At 43.6% G+C, this 26,219-nt stretch overlaps 1 protein-coding gene across 1 annotated transcript in view; it reads left to right on the top strand.

Moving 5' to 3' along the window:
* Nucleotides 1–26,219, top strand: part of POLD3 (DNA polymerase delta 3, accessory subunit) — a 713,420-nt gene that overhangs the window by 272,313 nt on the left and 414,888 nt on the right. The window contains exon 7 of the mRNA XM_044072678.1: nucleotides 23,657–23,732. Coding sequence (XP_043928613.1) covers nucleotides 23,657–23,732 — 76 coding nt within the window. The remainder of the gene's footprint in view (nucleotides 1–23,656; nucleotides 23,733–26,219) is intronic.

The following is a 26,219-nucleotide window of genomic DNA, read 5'->3' as shown; positions in this document are numbered from 1 at the left end:
CTGACACCGTAGAGCCCATCCCCAAACGCCCTGACAAAATTTTAGCTCCCCCTTCTGACAGACAACCTTGGTCAAAAGGAGCCCCAGTTGATGCTATGTTGGTCGCTGTAGCCTCAGTCCACCCTCCAGACAAGGAGTCCAGGTCGGTGGATAGGTTTGGGAAGTGCGTCTATTCCTCAGCGACCTTTTCAATCCATGCGCTGAACTATTTGGCACATGTGATCTGGCTTCAGCGAGACCTTGCATCGAAATTCGCTTAGTCGCCCCCAGTGTCTTTATCGCCGCAGGACAAACAGTTGTTCGCTGTGAAAATGTCTACCCTAAAGTCAGTCTCAAACACGTCTATGCGGCTCTTTTCCTATGCCATGGAAGGAGCAGCTAGGGCGGCTGGGACAGGCATAGCCTTGAGGCGCCATGCCTGGCTCAGGTTGTGTCAGTTTGCGGACCCTTTCAAGGCATTGTTTATTAATGCTCCCTATGACGGTTCTTCCCTTTTTGGGAAGACAGTACGTGACACACTTGTCCAGATCGAAAAGGACGGGAAGACTTTGTCTGCCGTCGGGATCCGCTTCTCTAACCCTCAGCGGTCCTTCTCTAGGATTCAAAGAGGGCAGAAGAAGATGTGGTTCAGAAAACCTCAGTTTTCCCGGGATTCTCAGGACAGCTATTTCCCCCAGAGGCAGAGGGGGACAGGAACGACGCCGACACAGAGGTAGAGGGGTTCCCAGGAATTTTGGGTCTAGGGAACCTTTTTCTGATAGACCCGGTCAGCAGCCCTGAAGGGTTGCCTGGCTGTCCTATTCTGGAGGCAGTCGGGGGAAGATTGTCCTTACACCCAGCGGCATGGGAGTCCATTACGACAGATCGCTGGGTGTTACAGATTATATCCAGAGGTTACACTATCCTATTTGTTGCCCTTCCAAATATTCCAAAACACCTCCTGAATGTTCCACTGACTCACAGGGAGGCTGCAGCTCTAGAAGTTTCAAAGCTGTTTCTCAAATGAGCCATCAACATGTTCCCCCCGATCAGTCTGGATCAGGCATCTATCAAGGTTCTTTTTAGTGCCAAAAAAAACTTGGAACCTCAGGCCCATTCCAGACCTGTCAATGTTGAACCTGTCTGTAGCCAAACAGAAATTCTGGATGGTCACCCTAGAGTCCATTCTACCTTATCTCCGAGAGTGCGACTGGATGTGCTCGTTAGACCTCCAGGATGCTTACTATCACATCAAGATCCAGAGAAGCTCCAGGAGGTTTCTGCGCTTCCGGCTGGGAGCCAGTCATTTTCAGTTCAGAGTCCTACCCTTCGGTCTCACCACAGCCTCCAGGCTGTTCACCAAGGTAATGGCAGTTATAGCGGCTCACCTGAGGCTTCAGGGTATTCAGGTGTTTCCTTACCTGGATGACTGGCTCTTTGCTGCGCCCAACAAGCCTCACCTTTGTCTGGCCCGAGATTACTTCATTTGGTTGGCAGATCTACTGGGAATTAGTCAATGTTCAGAAATCCCAATTGCAACCAGTACAAGTTCTAGACTTCATTGGGGCACGGCTAGACACCTTGCAGATGAAGGTATTCTTAACTCCAGATAGGATCTTACACCTCAGTTGCCACATAGCTCAGATAGCAAACATCAAGTCTCCAAAGGCGAGCAAAGTTCTCAGAGCACTGGGCTCCATGGCTGCCTCCATATCGATTCTCCCTTGTGCGCGCCTTCATATGCAGGTTCTTCACTGGACTCTGGCTGTTCAATGGTCTTGGCTAGACCTGTCCATGGAATTTCCGATCAGGATCAGTCACGTCTGCAGGATGTCCCTTCTTTGGTGATTAAATTCACCGGAGATATTACGATGCCCCTTCACGTCATCTCCAGTCCAAGGCACAGTGACCATGGACGCCTCCCAACTCGGGTGAGGGGGGCACTGTTTGGGAAGGACAGTCCAAGGCACGTAGTCCCAGTCAGAGATAAGTTGCACATAAATGTTCTAGAGATGAGGGCAGTGCTTTTAGCGTTGGAAACATTTCACACTGTCCTTCCTCTCGGATTGATTGCAATTCAGTCAGACAACAGGTTGGTAGTCTGGTATAGCAACAAGCAGGGGGAATCAGATCCTACCCCCTATGTCATGAGGCCATGAGAGTGTGGGAATGGGCGATCTCCACCAGTCGGTTTCTGATAGCAACGCACATCCTGGGGTGCTCCAACATTTTAGCGGACAGATTGAGTCAGGCTATTCTGATGCCGTACGAGTGGTCTCTGAAACGGTCAGTAGCGGAGGAGATCTTCCTTGCATGGGGTCAGCCTTGCTGCAATCTCTTCGCAACTCCTTCCAGTGCGAAGTGCAGCGAGTTCTTCGCTCTGATTCCCTCACCAGGGGAAGTCCCCAGAGACACTCTAGTCCATGCTTGGCCCCACGGGCTTCTGTATGCTTATCCACCATTGCCACTCATTCTGAAGTTTCTTCAGAAAGCTTGCCGTCTGCGGCACAAAGTTATCCTCATTGTCCTGTTCTGGCCTCATCAGGTTTGGTTCCCATTCCTTTGGTCTCATCTCTTAGCTCCTCCGTGGGTTTGAATCCCTGCCCGAATGTAATCTCCCATCCGCCGGGTGCCCGTCCGCCCGACCTAGACAGCCTCAATCTGACAGCTTGGTTGCTCCAGTTTCCTTGATTGCCAGGACTCCCTGTCTTTCATTCCCGGTAAAATCCATTGTGGTGGCTTCTCTTAAAGATGCCACTAGGAAACTTTATCACAGTAAATGGAAGCGTTTTTCCATTTGGGCCTCACAGAGAAAACTAGATCCCTTTACAGCTCCTGTTCCAGCGGTGTTGGATTTTTTGTCTGGCATTTTTCAGCAAGGAGCTAGCTCCTCCACAGTTAAAGTACAATTGGCAGCCATTTCTAATTTTCATGTTGGTGAAGACAAAATTGCCTTAGCCTCCTCTAGGCTGTGTAAGGCTTTTCTTAAAGGTACTTTTCTGTTACATCCCCCTGTCAAGGATTCAGTGCCTCCTTGGGACCTTACCTTCGTCTTACAGGCATTGGTTTCTCCTCCGTTCGAACCTGTAGCTTCAATGAATTTGAAATTTTTATCCTGGAAGACAGCTTTCCTAGTCGCCATTACATCTGCTAGGAGGGTTTCTGAGCTTCAAGCTCTATCTGCCGTGCCTCCTTATTTGGTCTTCCATAAGGATAGAGTCTCTCTCCATACTAATCCTTCTTTCTTACCCAAAGTGGCATCTGAAACAAACATAAACCAGTCCATTAATCTGCCTGTTTTCTTCCCTAACTTCCAAAATAAAGGTGAATACAAACTTCATTTGTTAGATGTTCATAGACAACTTTGCTTCTATCTTCATAGAACAAAATCATTCCGCAAGACTGACCAGTTGTTTGTTTCCTTTTCTAAAGCTTTTCTGGGAAAAGCTATTTCTAAAGTTTCTTTGGCCAGATGGATCACTCTTTGCATTTCGCATGCCTACAAAGCAAAAGGTTTATCTCTTGGTATTGTTAAAGCTCACTCTACCAGGTCCATGGTGACTTCTGCTGCTTTTTGGCCTAGGGTTCCTTTGGAAGACATTTGTGCAGCAGCGACCTGAGCCAATTCACATACCTTCATTTCCCATTACAAATTAGGTCTGATTTCTAGGGGTAGAGCATCCTTTGGCCCTGCGGTGCTCAGGAATATCCTTCCATAAGGGCCTACCAGGATTGGAGTAGCTGGGGACTCTGTCCCACAGGTTGCAGATAAAATGAAGTTAACTACTTCAGATAAAGAAGTTATGTACTCATCATAACGTTCCATCTGAGTAGTTATACTTCATTTTTCTGCAACCTTCCCTTCCTCCGTACCCCGGACCTTGTCCTGTTTTTACAGGTTTTGGATGGGCTGAGTTGCTTATGTAGTTAGTTGCAGCAAACTCGATCTGAGGGAAGATAGGAGATTGTAGTGCATTATGGGTAGGGGAGGAGCTCGGAGCTTAGAGCAGATGCTAGAAAAAAAAGTTGCCGGCTCGGATCCGATATGGATCCGGATACCCACAGGTTGCAGAAAAATTAAGTATAACTACTCAGATGGAACATTATGGTGAGTACATAACTTCTTTTTTTTGCAAATCCTAAATAGTTATCAACTCATTTCTATGGCACAGTTGGTTTCAGGACAGCACGTAGAACAGAGAAAGCCTTGAGGTCACTGACTCAATAATGTGCAGCTAAACAGCAGTAAACTTATTGGGACATTCTTTCTAGACCTATTAAATGTTTTTAATATACTTGATCATAACACCTACTAAATTGTTTGGTCTGTCTGTAGTCCGTTGCTCAGTACCACCAGGTGTTTTTTTTAATTACTTAGAAAATGGGAACAAGTCAACAAGCAAGTAATAATGCCTGACTGGGTGGGTGTTCTCTAGTAAATAACAGATCACCCATGGGGGGATCTGAGACCTGATGCCAGAGGTGGAGTGTAGGTCTGTTATTTCCTGTAGGTGTTATTATGCTTAGATAATAGGCTATCTGTTAAATCGCTTTGCTTTTTATTTTATTTTTTAATTGGTATACATTGCATATTATTTGTATGTTTTAAACCTGCTATAGCATATGTAATTGTTGTTGGAGGAAGTATTTTTATATCGGAAATACAAGTTGTTTAAGTATTTAATGTCCACACATAAAGATGGGTAAGTATAGACACACATAGATGCAGACGTACACAGCCACACAATTTCCTTTATATCTTTTTTATTTTTCTGCTTGCTAAACAGAAAAACTGTATTTAGCAAGTTAAAAAATGGTGTCTGTTTATTTTCAAGTCTGAGCTTCACTGCTGCTTAATATGCTTAGCTTTTTTACCGGTGACATCAATACCCTGTTGGAGAATGTCTTGTTCTCCAGTAGGGTATTGATGTACAATTTGTCTATTGTCTAAGGTAGAATTATGCATTCAGACCCCATGTGCAGTAATGTAGGAGGTCCTCCAATGTATTTGTGACTTGCAGATGCAAGACTGCACTTCAGTGTTGGAAAAAGGCTTTGGTTTTTGCTAGCAAATGCTATGCCGTTGATTCTTATGCATGCATGCACATATACATGTTTACATTTATTAACCAGTTAAGTACACTGGTCCAAAGACCCTTTTTGGGCCTGTTTCTGTTCAGGAAGTGTATAAAAAAAAATAGGAAAGAAAAGAAGCCTAGAATATCATGACCATCAAGTAGATACTGTAAGTATGACATTCAAGTACCTTTTGTGCCATAATAGACAGGAGTCTGTTTACAACAATGAGCATGTAATGTACATTAGAGGAAACATTATCCAGTACAACTGTAGAAAAATGCAGAGCTAGAAAATTACAGGAAGTTAGTATGCAGAGACTGAGCAGTGCAGTCTGGTTACTTTTTACAATGGTAAGTTCTTATCGTATAGGAAATATCCCGATCAAGGTTATAGACAGCTGATTATACATGGCAGTGAAGATTTAGTGGTAAAAAAAAAAAAAGATCTAGAAGGTGATAGCTGAAGAGACGAAAAGAGTAAAAAGTTGATAATGGCAATGAAGAAGGAAAGGTCAAGGGAAAGGAGGAATGGAAAGGGGAAGACAAAGGTAAAAGACGAGAAGTGGTTACCTGCGTACTACTGTTTTATAAAAACATTTTGAGGGTTGGCTGTTGAAAGCAGAAGAGACAGTTGCCTTTTACCATATAACTTAAACTGGCATGAAATTTCACTCATAAAATCATCCAAGGCCAACTTTGAGAGAAAAAGCGCTAATGACACAAAAGACCATCATAAAGCCTTCTTTAGCTATGTTAGAAACCTGGGTGGAAACTCCCAGATATGCTCAGAATTAGTCCAAAATGATAAAAAAATCACTGAACCCACAGACATTGCCAACATACTGGCAGACAGGTTCAGTGCAAATTTCTCCTCCCTCCCCAAAAGGAGAAATATTTATCCCACCAGAGTCTTGCCTCTCAAACATCTCAGATGTGCCCAGGTGAGAGCTGCTCTCTCTAAAGCAAAAAACACAGCATCAATGGGACCGGACGGTGTCCCCGGCTGTGTGCTACACGAACTCAATGAGGAACTAAACCCACACATAAGGCTGCTGTTTAATCTTAGCCTTACTACAGGATGCACTCCAAAGAATGGCGTACGGCAACTGTGGTCCCACTCCACAAAGGCGGTGCTTCTACAGACCCTGGAAATTACCGCCCCATAAGCTTGACAAGCCTTGTCTGCAAAACTATGGAGAGGATCATAATGGAACTCATAAATAAAGACATTGGGGACTTACAGACACTGGATCCTACCCAATTTGGCTTTGTCAAGGGCAGATCCTGCCTCTTGAACTTGGTCGACTTTTCAAACAGTCACTAAGGCCATTGATGAGGGTAAGGCAGTTCACACAGCCTACCTTGACCTAGCAAAAGCGTTCGACACAATACCCCACTCGGGCATCATAGAAAAGCTCACCAGCTTAGATGTAAACCCATATGTCACAAGATGGCTTGCAAACTGGCTCAAGGACAGAACACACAGGGTTAGAGTTGCTGGTGCCATGTCAGACTCTAAGCCGGTCACGAGCGGTGTCCCACAGGGCTCAGTCCTGGGCCCCTCTTGTTCGGCATTTATTTTTCTGAAGTGCAGGCAAACATAGGGGATTGTGGCTGACAAAATTTGCAGATGACTGCAAACTGGGCACCATAATTGACACTCCATCAGACACAGACATCCTCCAGAAAGGTCTCATAGAAATGGATAACTGGTGCCAGAGCCATGGCCTTAAGCTAAATGCCAAAAATGTATAGTCATACCCTTTGGGAAAAACAAGGTAACCCCTAATTACCACATAGGTGGTAATCCATTAAACACGGAAGAAGTTATCAGGGACCTGGGGACCCAAGTTGACAGTAACCTCTCTTTGACACTCACATTGCCAAAGTGGTTAGGAAGACCTTCTACATTGCCCACCTGATCATGAAGGGATTCACATCCAGATCAGGAGAGATCATTGTACCCTGTACTCTTCACTTATCAGACCAATGATTGAGTAAAACGCCCCATTCGAATGTACCTTACCCGACACCTGCAGCAGTTGGAAAGACCCCAAAAGTTCCTCACCAAAAGGATAAAGGCTCAAACATATGTCATACGATGCCCGACTGAAGAAACTCCAGCTCTATTCAGTCGCATACCCTGCTGAGAGGTGATCTGTGCCTGACATACAAGGCCATGTCCAACCCGAATTAATGGACATGCTCCACCTCAAAAATCCAAATCCACCAGAGCCACGAGCAAGAGACTTAAACCTCAACACGGATATAAATAGGATGTGCTGGAGGGACAGATTCATCACCCAGAGACTCCCTACACCATGGAACAGAATCCCAGTCCATGTGAGGCAGAGCCCCTCACTGACTCTGTTCAAGAGAAATCTTGACGAGTGGATGGGAGATCGTAGGTTTACCCCGGGAATCATCTCTGTATCACTGCTGGACAGAGGCACAGCAAACTAATGGGTATAGTATTCTCATCCTAAGGGGTGGTGAAAGCCACACACACTCTGGCTAGGCTTTTAAATGCCCTAGGGCAGATAGCCTAGTATGAACCTATGAACCTATGAACATGTCCTCTGTGCAGCTGATTAAATGTCTGCTCTCATGTGTTGGTCGTGTTCATTATACTAACCTGGTATAAGCTTTGGTAGATGCTTTATTCCTTTGCTGGTTGCCTCATACATATCCATAGGTATAAAGATTCATACAACTTATAGAACACTTTAGAATAATTTTGCCTTTAGATAAAAAAAAAAATCTTTGAAGTAATCTTCCCTTTTTCAGACTCTTGTATTTAAGCATGCATTACAGGAGCATTTCCCCAGAGAACAAAAGTACGTCTGCCGTAAAGCTTGTGCGATGTTTCCCTCTGAGTTTACCCCATTTTTCATTTCTTTCAGTTGACTGTAAAATTCAGGGAGTAGAAGTGAATTGTATTAACTCAGCAAAATTTAAATTGCATTTCTATGTAATATCAGTTATTATTTATACTTTGTTTGCTGAGATGTCTGGCCGAGTTGTGGTCCATTTCCTGTGGACGCCCACAGAGAAGAACTCTAATTCAGGGTAGAATAAAACTATTTATGTATTAAGCCTCACAGCAAGAGGTTCTCTGGTTCTCTGGTTCGATCCTCAGCTGGGGTGCCTTCTGTGCGGCGTCTGCATGTCCTCCTTGTGGTCGCGTGGGTTTCCCCGGGTGCGCCGGTTTCTTCCCACATCCCAAAGACATGCTGTAGGTGGATTGGGCACTCGGCGTGAGTGTGTGTGTGTGTGTGTGTGTGTGCCTTCTGTGGAAGGTTGGGTGCCAGGCTGGCAACTCAACACCATAAAACTCCATTGCCAATCATGAGCGGACTGGTGATCCACTGTGGCCCTAACAGAGAAAAGCCGAAAGAAGAAGAATATATTTATTTATTATATATTTATGTATTTATTTGAGTAGTACAGATTATGTAAGACAGTGCAAATGCTTTGCAGAGTAATTTAAAATGGTATAAAATGTCAGTGCCTTAAGTGTGTTTTATAGTAAACAGCGATGAAATGCAGAGACAATAAAAGTGCTAAGTATGCACATGAAAGCACTAAATATGTCCACCCAGTAACTTGTTTTACAATATTTATAATTTTGAGTGTAGTAGAAATGGACAACATAGCTGAAATGTTGACATTTGTTTATATTGGATGTCCTTCAAGGATGCATCTGCAGTCATCACATATGGGTTGTCCTGCCTCAGGCAGCCCTTCAGTCGGCCGGATTCCAAAGTCTGGGTCCGGCGTCGGCTGATGTCGCCCCCTCCCCGACGTCACAGCGCCTGGGGTATAAAAGCGTCAGCTGACGCCATCTTCCTCAGTCTTTCTTGCCACGTGGTGCCCGAAGCAGAAGCAGTTCGTAAGTGCCGGTCGGCCAGCTCCAGTAAAATCGCTATCCGAAGACTTCAAAAGCTAAGTACCCCGTTGGGGACTCTTTCTTGCCTCAGCCGATGTCAGAAAAAGTTAATAATTGTTTAACTTGTGGGAAACAAATACCTCATAAGGATTTCCACTCTTACTGTCTCCCCTGCTTAAGCCCAGACCACAACGTCTCGGCCTGTTCAGCCTGCGCTTCCTTCAACCGACGCACTCTTAGATGTCGGTCGGAGTTCGCAGAAGAGTTTTTTGGGGATAGTTTTTCATACAAAATGCCGTCGGAAACCCCGACATCTCATTTAATTAAGAAACGGAAAGACAAGGACCGACACACGCGGACCGCGGTTTTGGCTGAAACCGCGGCTAGGCTTACCGCGAGTGCCTCTGTCTCGGCTGAAACCGAGTCCTTGGAACTTCCGAACCCTGAATTAATACAGCTGACAGCCTCGGTCCCGGAGGCCCCTACTGAGTCGGTTACAGAATTGCCTTCCGAAACTGGTGTATTGGAATCTTCCGACACCATACCTGTAGACAAAGCTACACCAGCACGTGGTGCAGCCAGGCCTCCTGCATCCATGTCTATTAATGCCTTCACCAGGGCTAAAGCTGCAAAGCACACTAAAGCCATGCCTCCCAGGGTTATTCCTCAGGGACCCTCTTCTAGTTCACAGATTCTAACCTTAGCAGAGGATCTTATCTCTTTAATTAGTGGCTCTCAGCCCCATCCGGACAGGGGCTCCCAACCCCCTCTAGACAAAAGGCCCAGGGTGGATCCCCCTGATCCCCTTTCCTCAGAGGAGGCCTCTGCTGGCTCGGATCACTCAGACTACCAGGAGGAGGCTTATTCGGCCTACGAGGATTCGGATGCAGAGGAATCTATTCCCTCAGACTCCCCTCCTGAAGAGCTTTCCTTTGGGGAGACCCTTCACACTATGAGAGAGCATTTCAAATGGCAGGGCCAGGAACATTCTGACTCCAGGAAAAGACTAAGAACTTTTCTTCACTTACCTCAGTATAGACCTTTGGCTATTCCTCCTGTTTTAAATGTCATTGATGATGTGTATTCTGACTCTAGTATGACCCCTGACACTCTGCCTCCAGCCCCTGTTAAGCCCGATAGGTATTACAGGGTCCCGGACACACATAATTTTCTTTACAAAGCCCACTCTGCTGACCCTGAAACTATTTCACAGGGCCCTAAAGGGGTTGCAGCTGTTACTACTAAGAACCCACTCCCCTCTGCAAAGGAGTCCAGGGCATTAGAGAGATGGGGTAAAAAAGTGTATACTTCTGCCACTCTTGCTATGAGGGCATTAAATTGTCAATTTCATATAATACAGTATCAAGAGTATTTGTTAGAAGAAATGCATAAGAAACTGTCTTCTACTGTTGACCGTAAATCCCTTCAGGATCTGGTTCATAACTCCCAGCAGGTTAGCAACCATTTCTTACAGTGTGGCTATGATGCATTGGAAGCTTCATGTAGGTCAGCAATGACAGGTGTTGTCATACGAGGCATGCTTGGCTGAAGGAACAATCTCTGCCAGACCATGTTAAAGCTAAGCTTTTGGATGCTCCACTGGAAAAGCAAAAGTTATTTGGTTCCACTGCTCAAGAAGTCCTAAAGAAATTTGAAGAAAAGGCAAAATCTGTACAAACAGTTAAGGATTTTCTTCAAGTCCAACCGCCTAGATTCAGCAGAAATTGGCCTTCCAAGAATTGGTCCTTTCCGGACACAGAAAGATTTCAAAGGAGCAGGAACAGGCGTGCCAGAGGTAGAGGGCAAGCTAGGGCTCCTACAGAGGCCGTCAATGGCAACCTCCAATCCAGACAGGCAGTTCAGGGCCTGCAACTGCTGCACAAGGACAATCTCAATGACTTTGCTTTGACTCCGCCAACCATGGCTCAATTAGAAGCACCTTTGGTGAAAGCTTTCTTTATTCTCAAAAAACTGGCACAGCATTACAAGAGGCAAATGGACACTCCAAATAATAGACAATGGATACAGGTTCCATTTCCACACATTGCCAATAAGAAATGGCATGCCAGGTCTGCCACCAAATCAAAGGGCAGAGGCTTTGAAGCAAATGTCAAACTTACTACAAATGAAAGCCATAGAAAAAGTTCCTATTTCAGAACAAGACCAAGGATTTTACTCCAGGCTATTCCTTGTTCCAAGAAAAGAGCATCAATGGAGACCAATTCTCGACTTGTCCGCACTGAATACTTATCTCATTGTGCCAAAATTCAAAATGCTGACTCTACAGCAACTCCTTCCCATGCTGGGCAAGGGGTCTTGGCTGGTGACTCTAGACCTCAAGGAGGCATACCTGCATGTCCCTATCAGACAAAGTTGCAGAAGACACCTCAGATTTCTTGCAGGGTCAGAGCATTATCAATTCTCAGCATTGCCCTTTGGCTTATCTACTGCGCCCAGAGTATTCACAAAATGCCTGGCATCAGTAATAGCACACTGCAGACTCCAGGGGATTCAAATTTACCCATATCTGGACGACTGCCTTATACAATCGGACAACCAACAAACTTTGATAAAGGATTTAAATTATGCCATCAATCTTCTACAGGCCTTGGGATATACAGTCAACATGCACAAATCAAGACTTGTTCCATCCCAAAGAATAACCTTTCTGGGTGCGAATCTAGATACAACCATGGCTTATCTCACAGAAGAAAAACAAAGTCAGCTATCGGATTACTTCAAGAATCTGACAAGACAAACTCAGCTGACTGCAAGGAAAATCTTGCAGGCCCTGGGTTACATGGCATCCTGTATTCCTTTGGTTCCACAAGCAAGGCTACATATGAGAAAACTACAGTGGTACCTAAGGTGTTTATGGACTCAGCACAGTCACAGTTTGGAAACTTTAATCCCACTCATTCCATGCCTTCACAAGGAATTTCTGTGGTGGGCTCAGGCCAGCCAGTCCAACAGAGGGTTGCCCTTCACAAAGCCAAAAACCTCCCAAACTATTACAACGGACGCCTCAGACCTAGGTTGGGGAGCACACATGGAGGGCAGAGGTATCCAAGGACAATGGTCACGAAAGGAGCTACGCATGCACATAAATCAAAAAGAAATGCTAGCAGTGATACATGCAATCGAGGCCTTCAAACTCTTTCTCCATCAAGGCCACCTACTAATAAGGACAGACAACACCACAGTTATGCGGTACATAAACAAGCAAGGAGGTACCCATTCCTACCCTCTTTGCAGACTGGCAATGAATCTATGGGATCTTTCCTTGAAACTCAATATACAGCTACAAGCTCAGTTTGTGCCAGGGAAAGACAATACACTGGCGGACAGCTTAAGCAGAAATATCATGGATGCGCACGAATGGATGCTGCACCCAGACATCTTCCAACAGATAACACAATCTTGGGGGAGCCCGGACATAGATCTATTTGCTTCCCCCCACAATCATCAACTGAAGAAATTCTGCTCAAGGACATACCACCCACAAGCATGGAAAATGGACGCCCTCTCTTTCAGCTGGAGAAATCTGGCAGTGTATGCATTTCCGCCTATCCCATTAATGACCAAGGTGTTACTGAAGATCATAGCTCCAGACTGGACAAGACAGCACTGGTACCTACTGCTAAGGAGCATGTCATGTACAAAACCATGGCCTCTACCTCTATGGCCACTTCTACTGACACAGCACAGATACAAAACTCTACATTCCAACCTGAAAACATTGCAGCTAACAGCGTGGAGAATACCTTGACTCCTCCTCAGGATAAACTATCCCAGAGAGTGAAGGATATTATTATGGAAGCTCGCCGCCCTTCCACAAGAAAGGCATATTCAGCAAAATGGAAAAGATTTCTCATCTGGAACACCACAAAGGGCCTAGATGCGAAAGTGATGAACATGGCACATATCCTGGAATATTTGACAGAAATGTTTCACAACGGTCTGTCTTACTCTTCTATTAAGATTCATGCTTCAGCAATTTCAGCAGAGTACAACACTGACCCACCTGTCTTTTCTCATCCTCTCCTAAGACAGTTTCTAAGAGAAATCAAAAACATCAAACCTCCTCGAAAACCACCTCTACCTGCTTGGGACCTTAACTATGTGTTGGAAAAACTAACACTGCTTCCATTTGAACCAGCAGCAAATGCAGATCTACAGTACCTTTCATGGAAGACTGCCTTCCTTCTGGCAATAACCTCAGCAAGAAGGGTTTCGGAATTGCAGGCCCTGATGACAGTTCAGCCATTTATTATTTTTCACCAGGACAGAGTTTCATTAAGAACTAATCCTACTTTTATGCCAAAGGTGGTATCCAGGGTTTCATTGAATCAAGCCATTCACTTGCCTACCTTCTTCCCAAATCCACATAACAAAGGGGAGAAACTCCTGCACACCCTGGACATTCACAGACAGTTGCGCTACTACTTGGACAGAACTAAAGGTTTCAGAAAAACTGACCAGCTGCTGGTAGCATATGCTGCTGGTACTCAAGGAAAAGCAATTTCCAAACAGACTATTTCAAAATGGATAGGAAATTGCATTCGCTTTTGTTACTCATTTCATGGAAAGTCTGTACCAGCTAACATTAGACCTCATTCTACGAGAGCCACAGCCACCTCCACAGCCTTCTTAAGAGGGGTGGCTACAAAGGACATTTTAGAAGCTGCCACATGGAGCTCCGTGCATACATTTGCCAAGCATTACAATTTACCTTTATATTCCAGATCCAGAGCAGGCTTTGCTACGGCTGTCCTGCAGGGTATCTTAGCTACACCATCCTTTTCCTAGTTCCTCCACCCCCAGATTGGCTATGGTATTCTACCCATATGTGATGACTGCAGATGCATCCTTGAAGGACATAGTACAGTTTTGTACCTACCATAAATGTAGATGTCCGATAGGTATGCATCTGCAGTTAGGTTTACCCTCCCTCCTTCCCCTCTGTGGTATTCCTAGGGTGTTTACCCCTCTATTAGCTAGCTGGGGGGATCTATTATGGTGTATTTGTTTTTACATATAGATATATATATATATATTTTTGCAAATGTTTGGATTTTTATTGCATTTCTCCAAATTTAGCCTTCCTAGAGGGTACCTGGCATCTGGGGCAAGAAAAACTGAGGAAGATGGCGTCGGCTGATGCTTTTATACCCCAGGCGCTGTGACGTCGGGGAAGGGGCGACATCAGCCGACGCCGGACCCAGACTTTGGAATCCGGCCGACCGAAGGGCTGCCTGAGGCAGGACAAACCCATATGTGATGACTGCAGATGCATACCTATCGGACATCTACATTTATGGTAGGTACAAAACTGTACTTTTGCTGTCATTTTGCACAGATACAAAGTACATCCCCCCTAACTCCCCCCCCCCCCATTGTCAGGGTCAAATGAAAAAACTTTTCCAAAGCTGACTACAGTCTCCTCACAGCAGGTATAAGTAGATTCACAGCCACCATCCCTTCAGTTGGAACTAGCACTGATGGCCAAGCCTACACCAAAAAACTATATGAGCACCTACATAGCTGTATAGACTCAGTAATACCTGACAGGACCAAATCATCTTCCTCAAGGAATAGTAAACCTGGTCTGGTGGGCAACAGCAATAAACAAACTCTATAATAGAAGGAAAAAAAATGCTGTCCAGGGCCAAGAAGAAGCAGCTGCTAAGTTGGAAGCAAACTCTCCTTTTCCTGAACAAACACTGGTGAAATCCTCGAAGGCTAACTTTGAGACAAATTGGTCACATCCACCAAGGACAATCACAAGGCATTCTTCACATATGTCTGCAGTCTCAAAGGCAACACCCAAATCTGCTCTGAACTGGGTTGGTCAGTAACACCATATACACAAACGCCAAAGATATAGCCAACCTGCTGGGAGACAGGTTCAGTGAAAACTTCACCACCTCTGCACCCCCATCAGTAAATGAGGACATCCCCATCACCTGCCCCCCTTCCCTCATCACCAGGGAGCAGGTCCTTAATGCCCTCTCAAAGGCAAAAAATACAGTCTCCATGGGACCCGATAACATCGTAGGCTGTGTATCCTACATGACCTCAGGCATGAGCTTCTCAGCTCCATTAGACACCCTGTTCAACCAAAGCCTGAGCACCGGCTTCATCCCAGCTGAATGGAGGACAGCCACTATCATCCCTCTACACAAAGATGGAGCATCCACTGACCTAGGCAATTGTAGGCCCATCAGCCTAACTAGCCTGATCTGCAAGGCCATGGAATGCATTATCATGGACCTTATAAACAAGGACATTGGCAACCTCCAAACGCTTTACCCCACACAGTTTAGCTTTAACAAATGGAGATCATGCCTGTTAAACTTGGTTGACTTCTTTGAAACAGTCACCAAAGTCATGGACGAGGGGAAGACAGTGCACACCACCTGCCTTGACCTAGTCAAAGCCTTTGACACTATTTCCCACTCGAGCATAATAGATAAACTCTCCCAGCTAGGCATCAACCCATATGTTACCATATGGATAGCTCACTGATAGAACCCACTCAGTTGTAGTAGTAGATGCGTAACGAGCAGTGTACCCCAAGGATCGGTCTTGGGGACTCTACTGTTTGAGATGTACTTTTCTGAGGTGTAAGCCAAAACCAGTGGTCTGTGCCTGACCACGTTTGCAGATGACTGCAAGCTGGGCGCTATCTTAAATTCCCCTAGTGATGTGAACATCCTCCAAGAGGGCCTTACCCAAACTAATGAGTAGTGCCAGAAGCTTGGCCTCAAACTAAATGCCAAGAAGCTCATCATTATCCCCTTTGGGTAAAATGTCATCCCCACTAATTATCACATTAATAACAATGTACTAAGGATGCAGTCAGCCGTGAGGGACTTGGGCACCCAGGTTACTAGCAACCTGGCTTTTGACCACCATGTTGCCTCCATCATACGGAAGGCTTTCTACATGGCACACCTCATAAATATGGGTATCTCATCCTGGAACAAGGAGGTCATAACATCCCTGTATTCCCCCCTTATCATACCCATTATTGAGTACAGTGCCCATTTGGTATGTACCCTGCTAAGCACACGCAGCAGATGGAGAGACCACAGAGGTTCTTGACCAGAAAAATCCAGGGTCTCAAACACCTATCCTATACAGATAGGCTAAAAGCCCTGTCCTTCTGTTCAGTCTCATACAAACTGCTCAGAGGTGACCTGTGTCTGGCATACGAGGCGATTTCAGACCCAGCCTTGATGGAGTTGCTGCATATCCGTAAGACAAACTCCACCCACGCAACTCAGATGCAAGGATTTGACTTGGTCTGTGACATTAGTATAACTTGTTGGCAGGATAGAGTTGTGTCCCAAAGACTCCTCTGTCTGTGGAATACACTACCTCTCCATGTCAAGCAGATTACCTCTCTAGCTCTCTTTAAGAGGAACCTGGACGACTGGATGGGAAAACAGAAAATATACTCCTGGGATCCCACCTATGTCCCTGCTGGACAGGGGAAACAGGTGCTGACCTTTGAGGGAACATGGGTGAAATTTTTGGTTAGGCTTATAAGGGCTTCCGGGCCAATAGCCTAGTATCATCTTATGAACCAGTGTAATATGTACTATGAGGCATTTTTTTGCTGTAGACTGAGACAATTTCTGTGTTTGTTGTTAGTGTTTATGAGAAATTAATTTTATTAGCTTAGCTAGATATGTATTTCTCATTTTTATCTGCATATTACTAACCTATTTCACACTTGTTTATCTGTTTATGCCCATTTGGGAGCATGATTTTTTCATCAAAGTGAGCTTTTGTCAAAGCACAGAAAAGCCAGTTCAGCTCATATGAGATCACAACAAGAGGAGATTGTGAAATTTGCTCTTCCCACAATGTATTGTGATCTCAAGAGTTGGCACATACAATTACAAAAGGTTTTTGTTTGTTTTTGTTTCAATCATTTCAGATTGATATTTTTGAGATTCGTTATTTTTTATATGTTTGATGGAATGCCATAATTCTGCCCAACGGTTATTTTTTTATTATATTGGGAGCATTCTTCCCCAGAAACTCAACTGAAAAAAATATCTGCCCAGTTGGACAATCCCAGTCAACAAATTTGCAGGAGTATAGGCAGGAGTAACCACAAAATTATAACGTGTCAAGATCTCTGCTTTTTCACAAGTACTGTTGGTCTCCTAGAGTTCTACTTTGGGTACCTTTCACTTTCATTTCTCATAAACCTGCTCTCCAATAACCACCTTTACTGCAGTGCTGTGTGCATCTGATTTGGATTTGCCCCTTTTTAGGGCTGATCAGTGCCACTTTAACATTAGCAGAATGCTTGGTTATGCGAGAAATACTTTATTATAAATTGCACCAAATCAGAATTGGTGTTGTTTAGCACTCCTGCCATACTGTGCAGAGTTTGTCATTGCTGGGTTGTTACCTTCTACTTTCACTCACAATAGACTCTGTCAAGATCTGTTAATATCCTAGAAATTTGGATGAATGCTTCCCTTTTCTCCCATATCATGTTAATGCTGGTTACTTCAGAACACAGCTTAATTCTTTCCTTCAAAAGGTGTGCTGATTCTGCACTTGGAGTATGGTCCCATTTAACTATTGCAACGTCCTCCACAAAACATCCTTAAAATACTGGCTGCACTCCACACTTTCACTTTAAAGGCATCCACAGGTGTGATATTGGAAATATACCAGATGGAAGCCCCCTTCCTATTTTTTAATTTGCAGACTCTCACTAACCTTTTCTACAGTGTTTGGTCCCCAGAGCATTTCATCTTAGGAGCCAAATTGTGGTCATCACTCCCATCCTCCCTCATAAACATAATCTACTGCAGTGAAGTCTTTTCCAAGTTCATACTCCTGTAGAATGAGTCCAGTGCCTCTTTAAACACAGGGATCACCTAATACAATGACCTTCCCTTATCTCCACCCCCACCCCCTTATTTTTAAACCCAACTGGTTCAGGCATACATGTAAGTCTTTACATTAAAAAATGCTTTATATGCAGTATTTTAACTGTAGGGTGTGCTGTTCTTCTTGTCTGTACTGTAATGCTTGTGTCTGATTTGTAATGTCTCCTGATTTGGGTTAGGCCCCTGGACAGTGGCCAAACGCATTCCTTTTTATCAGTGCATTACCTTGGCTAGTAACATAGATTCATAGGCATTTACTAGGCTAACAACAACAAGGGCCTTTTTAGGCCTAACCATGTATTCCAAAGCTCTGACAAGTTCTGATACCCTTGATAAGTGTAAGCATGGGCCTGGGAGATGAACCATTTACCGGTTACCTCTGTTCATTAGAGACATAGGTGCCAAGCCAGGGATGAATTTCCAGTTTCCCATCCAATTGTCCAAGTTGCACTTGAATTGGGTTAGGGAGGAACTCTGCTTCACATGGATGGGGAGCCTGTTCCATAGGCAGCATAGTCTCTGGGATACATACTATCTCTCCAGCAGGTCCTATTTATATCACAGGCAAGGTTTAAGACTTTAGAATGGGTAATTCTGGTTCTGTTTGTTTTGTGGATATGCAGGAGGTCCATCAGAGTGGGGCCTGACAATGTCCTGTATGCCAGGCATAGATCTCCCCTCAAAAGCCTGTAGGAGACAGAATACAGAGATAGGACCTTGAGGTGGTCTGCATAGGACATTTTACTTCCGCCCTACATTCTTTTAGTGAGGAACCTCTGTGGATGTGGTTAGGTACATACTAAAGGGGGGGGCATTCTACTCAATGATAGGTCTGATGAATGCCGAATACAGTGGAACAATGACTTCCTTGGACTTGCCATACCTTTGTTTATAAGTTCCGCAACATGGAATCTGTAGATACATGATGATCAAAGGCTAGATTACTATCTATGTGTGTCCCTAAGCCCCCTGACATCTGGGTCAGCCCTAAGGGGTGTGTTGTCAATGTGATAGTTACCAGGGATGGATGACTCCCCAAAGGATACTATTATGCATTTCTTAGCATTTGGTTTTAGTCCATGGCTCTGGCACCACTTGTTTGTCTGTGTCAGCCTCTCCTTGAGAACATTTGTGTCAGTGTGAGATTCAATGACAGCTCCTAATTTGCAATCATTTGCAAATGTATTCAGCCAGAGACCACTGACATTAGCCTTCACTTCTGAGAAGTAAATGTCAAAAAGGAGCGGTCCAAGGACTGGTCCCTGAGGGACTCCACTTGTGACTGGCCTCTTTGTAGAGGTGGACTCCCCAATTCTAACTTCCTGGGTACTGTCTGTGAGCCAGTTGGCTATCCACCTGGTGACATACGGGTTTGTACCTAACCTCTTGAGTTTGTCAACAATACCTGAGTGGGGTATTATGTCAAATGCCTTGGACAGGTCAAGGCAGGCAGTGTGAATGACTTTGCCCTCATCCATTGCTTTGGTGACCTTCTCAGAGAAGTCCACCAGATTGAGTAGACGTGATCTGCCCTTGATAAAACCAAATTGGGTTGGGTCCAGTGTCTGGAGGTTTACTATATCTGTCTTGGTCATCTCCATGATAATTCTTTCCATGGCTTTACATATAAGACTAGTGAGACTTATGAGTCTGTAGATAGCCCCCCTTTGTGCAGAGGGATGACTGTTGCCTTTCTCCATTCATGAGGCATGAAGCCTGTTTGGAAGCTACAGTTAAATAGTAATTCCAGAGGCCCTGACGGGTCAAGTTTCATGATATTAAGAAGGCATCCAGGGATATTGTCAGGGCCCATTGATGCAGTGTTCTTGGTCTTAGAGAGAGCATTAAGGACCTGTTCCCTAGTGATAGTAGGGGGAGTTACATTTAATGATATTTCCTGAGGGGAGGTTGAGGGGGAGAGAGGGGTAAAGTTGGAGCTGAACATATCCGCCAGGAGGTTTGATATATCTTCTGGCTCAGTATAGGTTGCTCCATTTACAATGAGCTCTGCACACAACTGTGCATTACCTCTGAGATTGCGGACGTAGCTGCAGAATGCTTTGTGGTTGTCCTTGGCCTGGGAGGCCAAACTTGCCTCAAATTTGGCTTTGGTAGACTTTATTTGTCCACTGAGTTGTTTGTTTAGTTTAATGAGAGTGATTTTATCCTGTTGGGTGCTGCACCTCCTAATTTTTGCCATGATTTTCTTCCTCCTGTTATACAGCCAATTGATTTTGTGATTCCACCAGAGTGGCTTGTTTTTTTGAGTAAGTTTTGTACTTCTTCCTGGTGGGTACAGCCGCCTCTGTGCAGATATTAACACACTTGCACAGGGATTCTGTGAACAATTCTGCATAGGCAGAAGTGTTCTCAGGGTTTATGGGGGCTTGAAAATTTGCCAGGTTCTCACTTAATAGCAGGAGTTTAGCCTTAGAAGAGTTCCTAATTATTCCAGTTTTAGCTGATGGTCCAGGTTTTACTTTTACTTTAAAGAAGACCATTTTGTGGTCTGACCTTACCAGGGAAGGCATTACAGCAGGGTGTGTGCAGCAGTCTCCTACATTAGTGAGGACCAGATCCAGTATGGTTGCACCCTTGGTTGGTGTATTAATTATCTGGTCCAGGGAGTTTGTGTTTACAATATTCAGGAATCTCTGTGCATGTACGTTTGGTGTCGTATAGGACTCCCATTTAATAGTGAGGTAATTAAAGTCACCCATGAATATGGTAGTAGGTTGGATGGTTAGTGTTTCTAATAAGTTCAAATACATGATATGGGTTTCTTGGGTCATAGAGGGGGACCTATAGCTTGCAAGGAAGTGGTATTGGATTTTAGCTATGGTGATTTGAACATGGAGCAGCTCAAGTGCATTGTCCTGTGTATATTTAGTTTTGATGTAAATAGAGACACCTCCACCTTTAGTCCCTGCCTGTGAAGTAGCTGGCCTAAATGTGTAGAAGGCATTATAACCCTGCACTGTTGGTGTGCTCTCTGCAGCTTTAAACCATGTCACAGTGACCACACAGACATCAGCATTCTTTAGAGTAAAGAGAACTTCTAGGGAGTGAAATTTTTTGTTTAGACTCCTAGCATTGAGCAGTAATACCTTTAGATTTTTTTGTTTTTGATTTTGTCGGAAGTTCTTTCAGTTTGGCATTTCCTAAAAAAGGCACTATGGGGAAGACAGTGTTTTAGCTAATATTCGAAAGCCTAGAGGAGATGGGTGCAGACCATCCCCTGGCAAAGCAGCTTGTTCTGTTGACTATCTCCTTCCATGCTGACAAATATTGCATGCCCATAGAATGACACCAGAAACTAAATCAGTTATTAAAGTCAGTCGTCTTTTGTTCGTATTGTGGCATCTTCCTTGGAGAAGGTAAAATGCTGCTCAAGCATGAGGCACGCACATTTTGAGAGCTTCATGATGTCTCTCTTCATGTAGTCTAGGGAGGTGCGTCTCAGTAATTCACTCCCGCATGGACTGTGACTGAGTCGTATTGGTGATTGTGGTCCAGTGACCTGAGTGCATGCGTAATGTGATAGATCCTAGCCCCTGATAAGCAACTGACCGTAACCTTCTCCTTACTCAGCCTGGTGAGAGGGACATCAGTGTGTCTCATGACGGAGTCTCCAATGACTAGAATGTTGGATTGTGTGGTGACTTGCCTTATGGGCTTAGTGGTAGAGGCTGCATGAGATGTAGCTCTATGTGTTGATGTGGGTATTGTTCTGAAAGAGTGCATTTGGGGCTGCTGAGGTTATTTATTATGTGTACATCGTTTAAGAGGTATTTCTGGTTTAGGAAGGTTGCATTTAAGTGCCTCAGCATATGCAGGTCTATATGTCTGCTTTGACTTTTGTGTGATGGGTGCAGTGTGTGTACTACTGACAACCTTATTGACATTGAGTACTTTTATGTGAGAGTTTTGCCTCCAGTGACATTGTGTAAATACACCTCTCACATACCATATCAGTTTGTTTGAGAATTAACTGGTTGTCAGTAAACTTGAGGCAATTTCTACATTGCCTCAGGATGCCCATGTCCACCAAGCCAGTAACGGAGACAGTAGGAATGTTCATATCCATGGCAACAGACCCTTTTTTATTGATTAGACAGTTGGAGTGAGAATATCAATCACTGTCAGGAGTATCCAGTTTGCAACTATGTGGATAGTGCTTGTCGATGCAAACTAGCTGTCCTTTATGCCACTAGATGTTGGTGGAATTTCAGTTGTTCTTTTACCAGAAAAATGTCACTCAAGGTGTCTGAGTCTGTACAGAGCACTGCCAAACACTTGATGGGAAACTAATACGTAGAGATAGAAAATTTAAGGATGAAGTATTTAGGCAGATATTCTGAAGTTAGAAACAAGTCAAGCAGTACTTAAAGAAAACAAAGAATTAGCTTGTCAAGAATGATGAAAATAGGGGAGTCACATGAGTGGCTATTTCCTGGCTACTAATAATACTAGTCTCATCACATCTTCACTCTGTTGGGATGTAATGCTCCTTTGTTTCTTCTCTCACCAGAAGCAAAATGTTAGCACCAATCCCAAGAAGAGAAGCAGGCCACGGCCTGTTTAATGATCCACATGAGCCACAGTCTTGTCCCAAATGTTGCAAGGGTCTGTAGGCTTATCACCTTTCTCTGATAGATGCCTCGAATAGCAACCAGGCAAAACAAGTACGTTAAGCACTGACACTCACTCTCCAACCAGAAATGGTCGGAGATCAATGCACTCTGCTCCTTCTCTCACCAGGATCAGATTATAAGCACAGATTCTAAGCTGTCACCTATAAAGCAGTTATTAGGCTTTCTGGTGATCAGCAGTCTCCAGGAAATAATATCCCTGTACTCCTTCTCTCACCAGGACAGAACAAGTACTAATCCCAAGATGACTACTGAGAGGCAGAATGTGGGCTCTCCAATAACTGGTGGTCTTGCAATAGATGCATAAAAGTAAGATGAAAAAAATGGTTTATCCTAAACACTGCAGTGTGCACTAAGCAGTTAGATATGAAAGTGGGTAACTAAAGTTTTAGCTGTCAAAAAGGTTAAGTTTTAGGGTAGAGCCACTATTTTTAAAAGAGCAAGATAGAAGGGAGTGAGCACTTTTGTATTCTGGTACTATGCAGTACAGTAGGATGGCCAATACATTTAAATAGTTGAAGGGGAGTGATTTCACAAAATGATAATTTTGTTCTTACTCACACCAGCCAGTGAAGGAGAGAGGGAACAAGATAATTGGTCAAATTAACATAAGGGGCAGGCAGCTAGAAAGACGGTGGTGTTTAAGAACACAACAGTAACAGGGTAGGAAAAATTCTGTCTGACTCACAAGAGACAGAGCCGTGATCTCTTTTCAAGTTTTAATATGAGTTAAAAGCAGAATACAAGTAAAACACAGTGTAAAGAAAACAAACCACAGTATACAAAATAGAAAAAGACAGTACAGTAATACAAAAAAACAAGAAATAAAAAGCAAACTAACCTTTCCCTCCGCAAGCTGTGTCAGAGTCTGGGTGTGGCTTTCCAGTAAAGCCATCCTGGCTCATTAACTTTCTAGATATGCAGCCCCAGGAAAGAGGAATGTGCTTCCACAGTGTGTTTGTCCATGTTAGTAATCTATCTTTCTTTTGATCTCAAACTCAGAAAATAACTCAAGTAAAAGCTAAATGCAGGTGCTCACTTGATGTCTTTGGTTGGTTTTGTGTGTCCTTAATTGTTAAGGGAAAGCCTGCATGAGGTCAGTTATTGTATTTCATTTTTTTCTTTGTTTTTTTGCAGGTATCTACTGTGAGCAGTAGCAAGCCAGTAAGCAAAAGCAACGCAATGAGCAACTTTTTTGGGAAAGCTGCAAAAAGTAAGAATAATGCACTGTTTTTGAGATGATATTAATGGAGAAAAATAGTAGCAAGCTCATGCTAGATGGCTTGATATTCAGTAGTGCATCCAGTGTGGATGCTTTTGGAGTTGTCCTTCATCACTGAATCAGCAATAGTGGTATACATACCTCTCAAACTCTTAGTACAAGAAATCTGGAAAATTACAAAATAATGGAGGGATAAAGGCCCAAAAGTAGGGACAGATTTTAAGTATTGTTTCTGTAAACTTAGAAAGTTGCTGAAATAATAGGTATTGTGTTAGCATGCATTTTCTGAAGTATGTGATGTCTGAAACTCAAATGTCTGTCATTATTTAGTGACTTTAATTCCCAGTGATTTAAAAGAAAACCACAAACTTTATGAGGAACAGACCAAAAATATGAAGTGAAAATCTGGACAGTTGAAGGGTGTGTTGGTGGAATAATGCTAGAAATCTTACTTCGAGAAGTATTGTCTACATTTAGTTGCAGCTTGTAGGTGTTCTTATCTTGGACACAGTCGTTGGAGCAGTGTTTCCAGCAGCACACATGGTTGGACTTTAGCATGTATTGGTCTCAAACTGTCAAGCAGTGTTGTAGAACTTGCATCAGCCAGTTCAAACTGTCATAGGCCTGATCCTCTTTCAGTTCTTACTGCTCGTAACAGTCAGATTTAATTATCAAGATTTCTTAATTTTTCCAATTTTTGGCTGGCATCATTTTATATTGTTTATCACCATATTTATTGTTTAGTCATCAGATTAATTTCACTTTTATTGTTTTATTTTTCTTTTTATGTACCACTGGATGTGCGTAGGATTTTGTCTACCCATCAGAAGTCTCTGAACAAATGTACTTGTGGTAAATGGCTGGATCCAAAGATTTTTCACACTGTTTGATTTGTTTGTGGATTCAGTAACTTGGATTCAGAGTGACTAATGATAGCTTTACACTAGCAACTATAAATGGGAAGTTAAGGGCCACATAAATGATTTTGCTTGAAAGGAATGCTGAATGTAATGAGTAGAAAGCTTGAAATAAAAGGTACGGTGTATGAAGAAGAGGAAGGTGTTGGTCTTTCCAAAAGTAATATACAAACAGTTGATTATGAAGTTAATCCTACTTTACAAAATTATTGCTATGATAATTTCCTCTGGGGCTATATCCTGACTATTTGCAGTTGTAAATAATTTTGAGCCATCTGTGTTTTAGCTTGACTAAAATTACTTTCTGCATTTAGCAGCTTTCCTGTTTAGTTAACTGATTTCTGGGTGTATGGTTCACATGGGGTTAGTTTATAACCAGTATGTCTGCTGTTTTCAGTCTTTCTTGACCACTGCCTTTTGTATCTACTCCCTGTAAGTACCCGTAAGTCCTTAGGAGGTATAGAGTGCAAGCAAAATATAATGCCCTTGCAGTGTTCGTGAGTGAATGAACTGAGGTGCTTTACCCAGAGGGACATGCAGAGAGATATGATGGTACTTGCTATGCATGTGTTGTTAAGTGGCAAGAAAAACACTTCTCTAGAGTAGCAGCTTGCCTTCAGCAAGACTGATGCCTGGATACTAAGGTAAGATAATTTGCTTTAACAATTGATTTAAGTAGTTGGGGGATCCAGTATGTGTCGGCCTGGGATGAGGAGGCAGATTAGATTTTCTGTTTCACTAGCAGTGGCTTACACCTTTCATACCAGGGTGTCTACATACCAACTGAAGCCTTTGCAGCTCCCATAGTGCCTTTTTTGGCAGAGTCTTCCTACTGCACCTTTGTATAGCGCAAACTATAACCCTAATTTGGGCAATATCATGATGGCACTACTTAGTGCTCGGAGTCTAAATAGATAGATGCCAGGACTTGAGTACCTCATGCAAACTCCCAACACATTCATTTCTTTGTAGGTACTGAAGCATGGTTTCAGTGCAGTGACAGCACTCCCTGTATACTAGGGTTTAGTTCCTCTCATACCTTCAGGACCTTGTATAACAGTGGGATGTATCTGTATTTTTCAGAAACACCATCACTTCAAATCACATTACTCACAACCCTCACTTTGACCTGCCAGAGATCAAAATCACCCTAAACAAATCCAACTGTTACTTCATTGCTAGCTAGAGTTCTTTGTTAATGTCCCCCAGAGTTCATGGAAATTATCCTAATACCATTGACTGGCTAAATATCAAACCAAATAACTTCTTGCCAGAGGACTTCAATTACCCAAGCATTGACTGGCACACTCGCACCTCTAAAAATAGATATGCTTAACATTTCTTAGACTTTTTAATACCAGTGTACTGGAGTAAATTGTAAAACTATCCACTAGAGAATATAATGTAATTGACCTGATCCTCACCAACCTAGCCCTGCTATGCATTCTACCACACATTTCATCCATACCTCTCAACCTCTTAGTCCAAGAAATCTGGAAATGCCCAAAAATAATGGGGGGACAAATGCCCAAAATTGGGACAGATTTTAAATGTTGCTCCT

This window comes from Protopterus annectens, chromosome 5.part0 (assembly GCF_019279795.1).
Source record: "Protopterus annectens isolate FY-2018-M chromosome 5.part0, PAN1.0, whole genome shotgun sequence".
NCBI lineage: Eukaryota > Metazoa > Chordata > Ceratodontiformes > Protopteridae > Protopterus > Protopterus annectens.
Note: the sequence above shows the minus strand (reverse complement) of the source record. Positions and strands in the feature narration are given on the sequence as shown.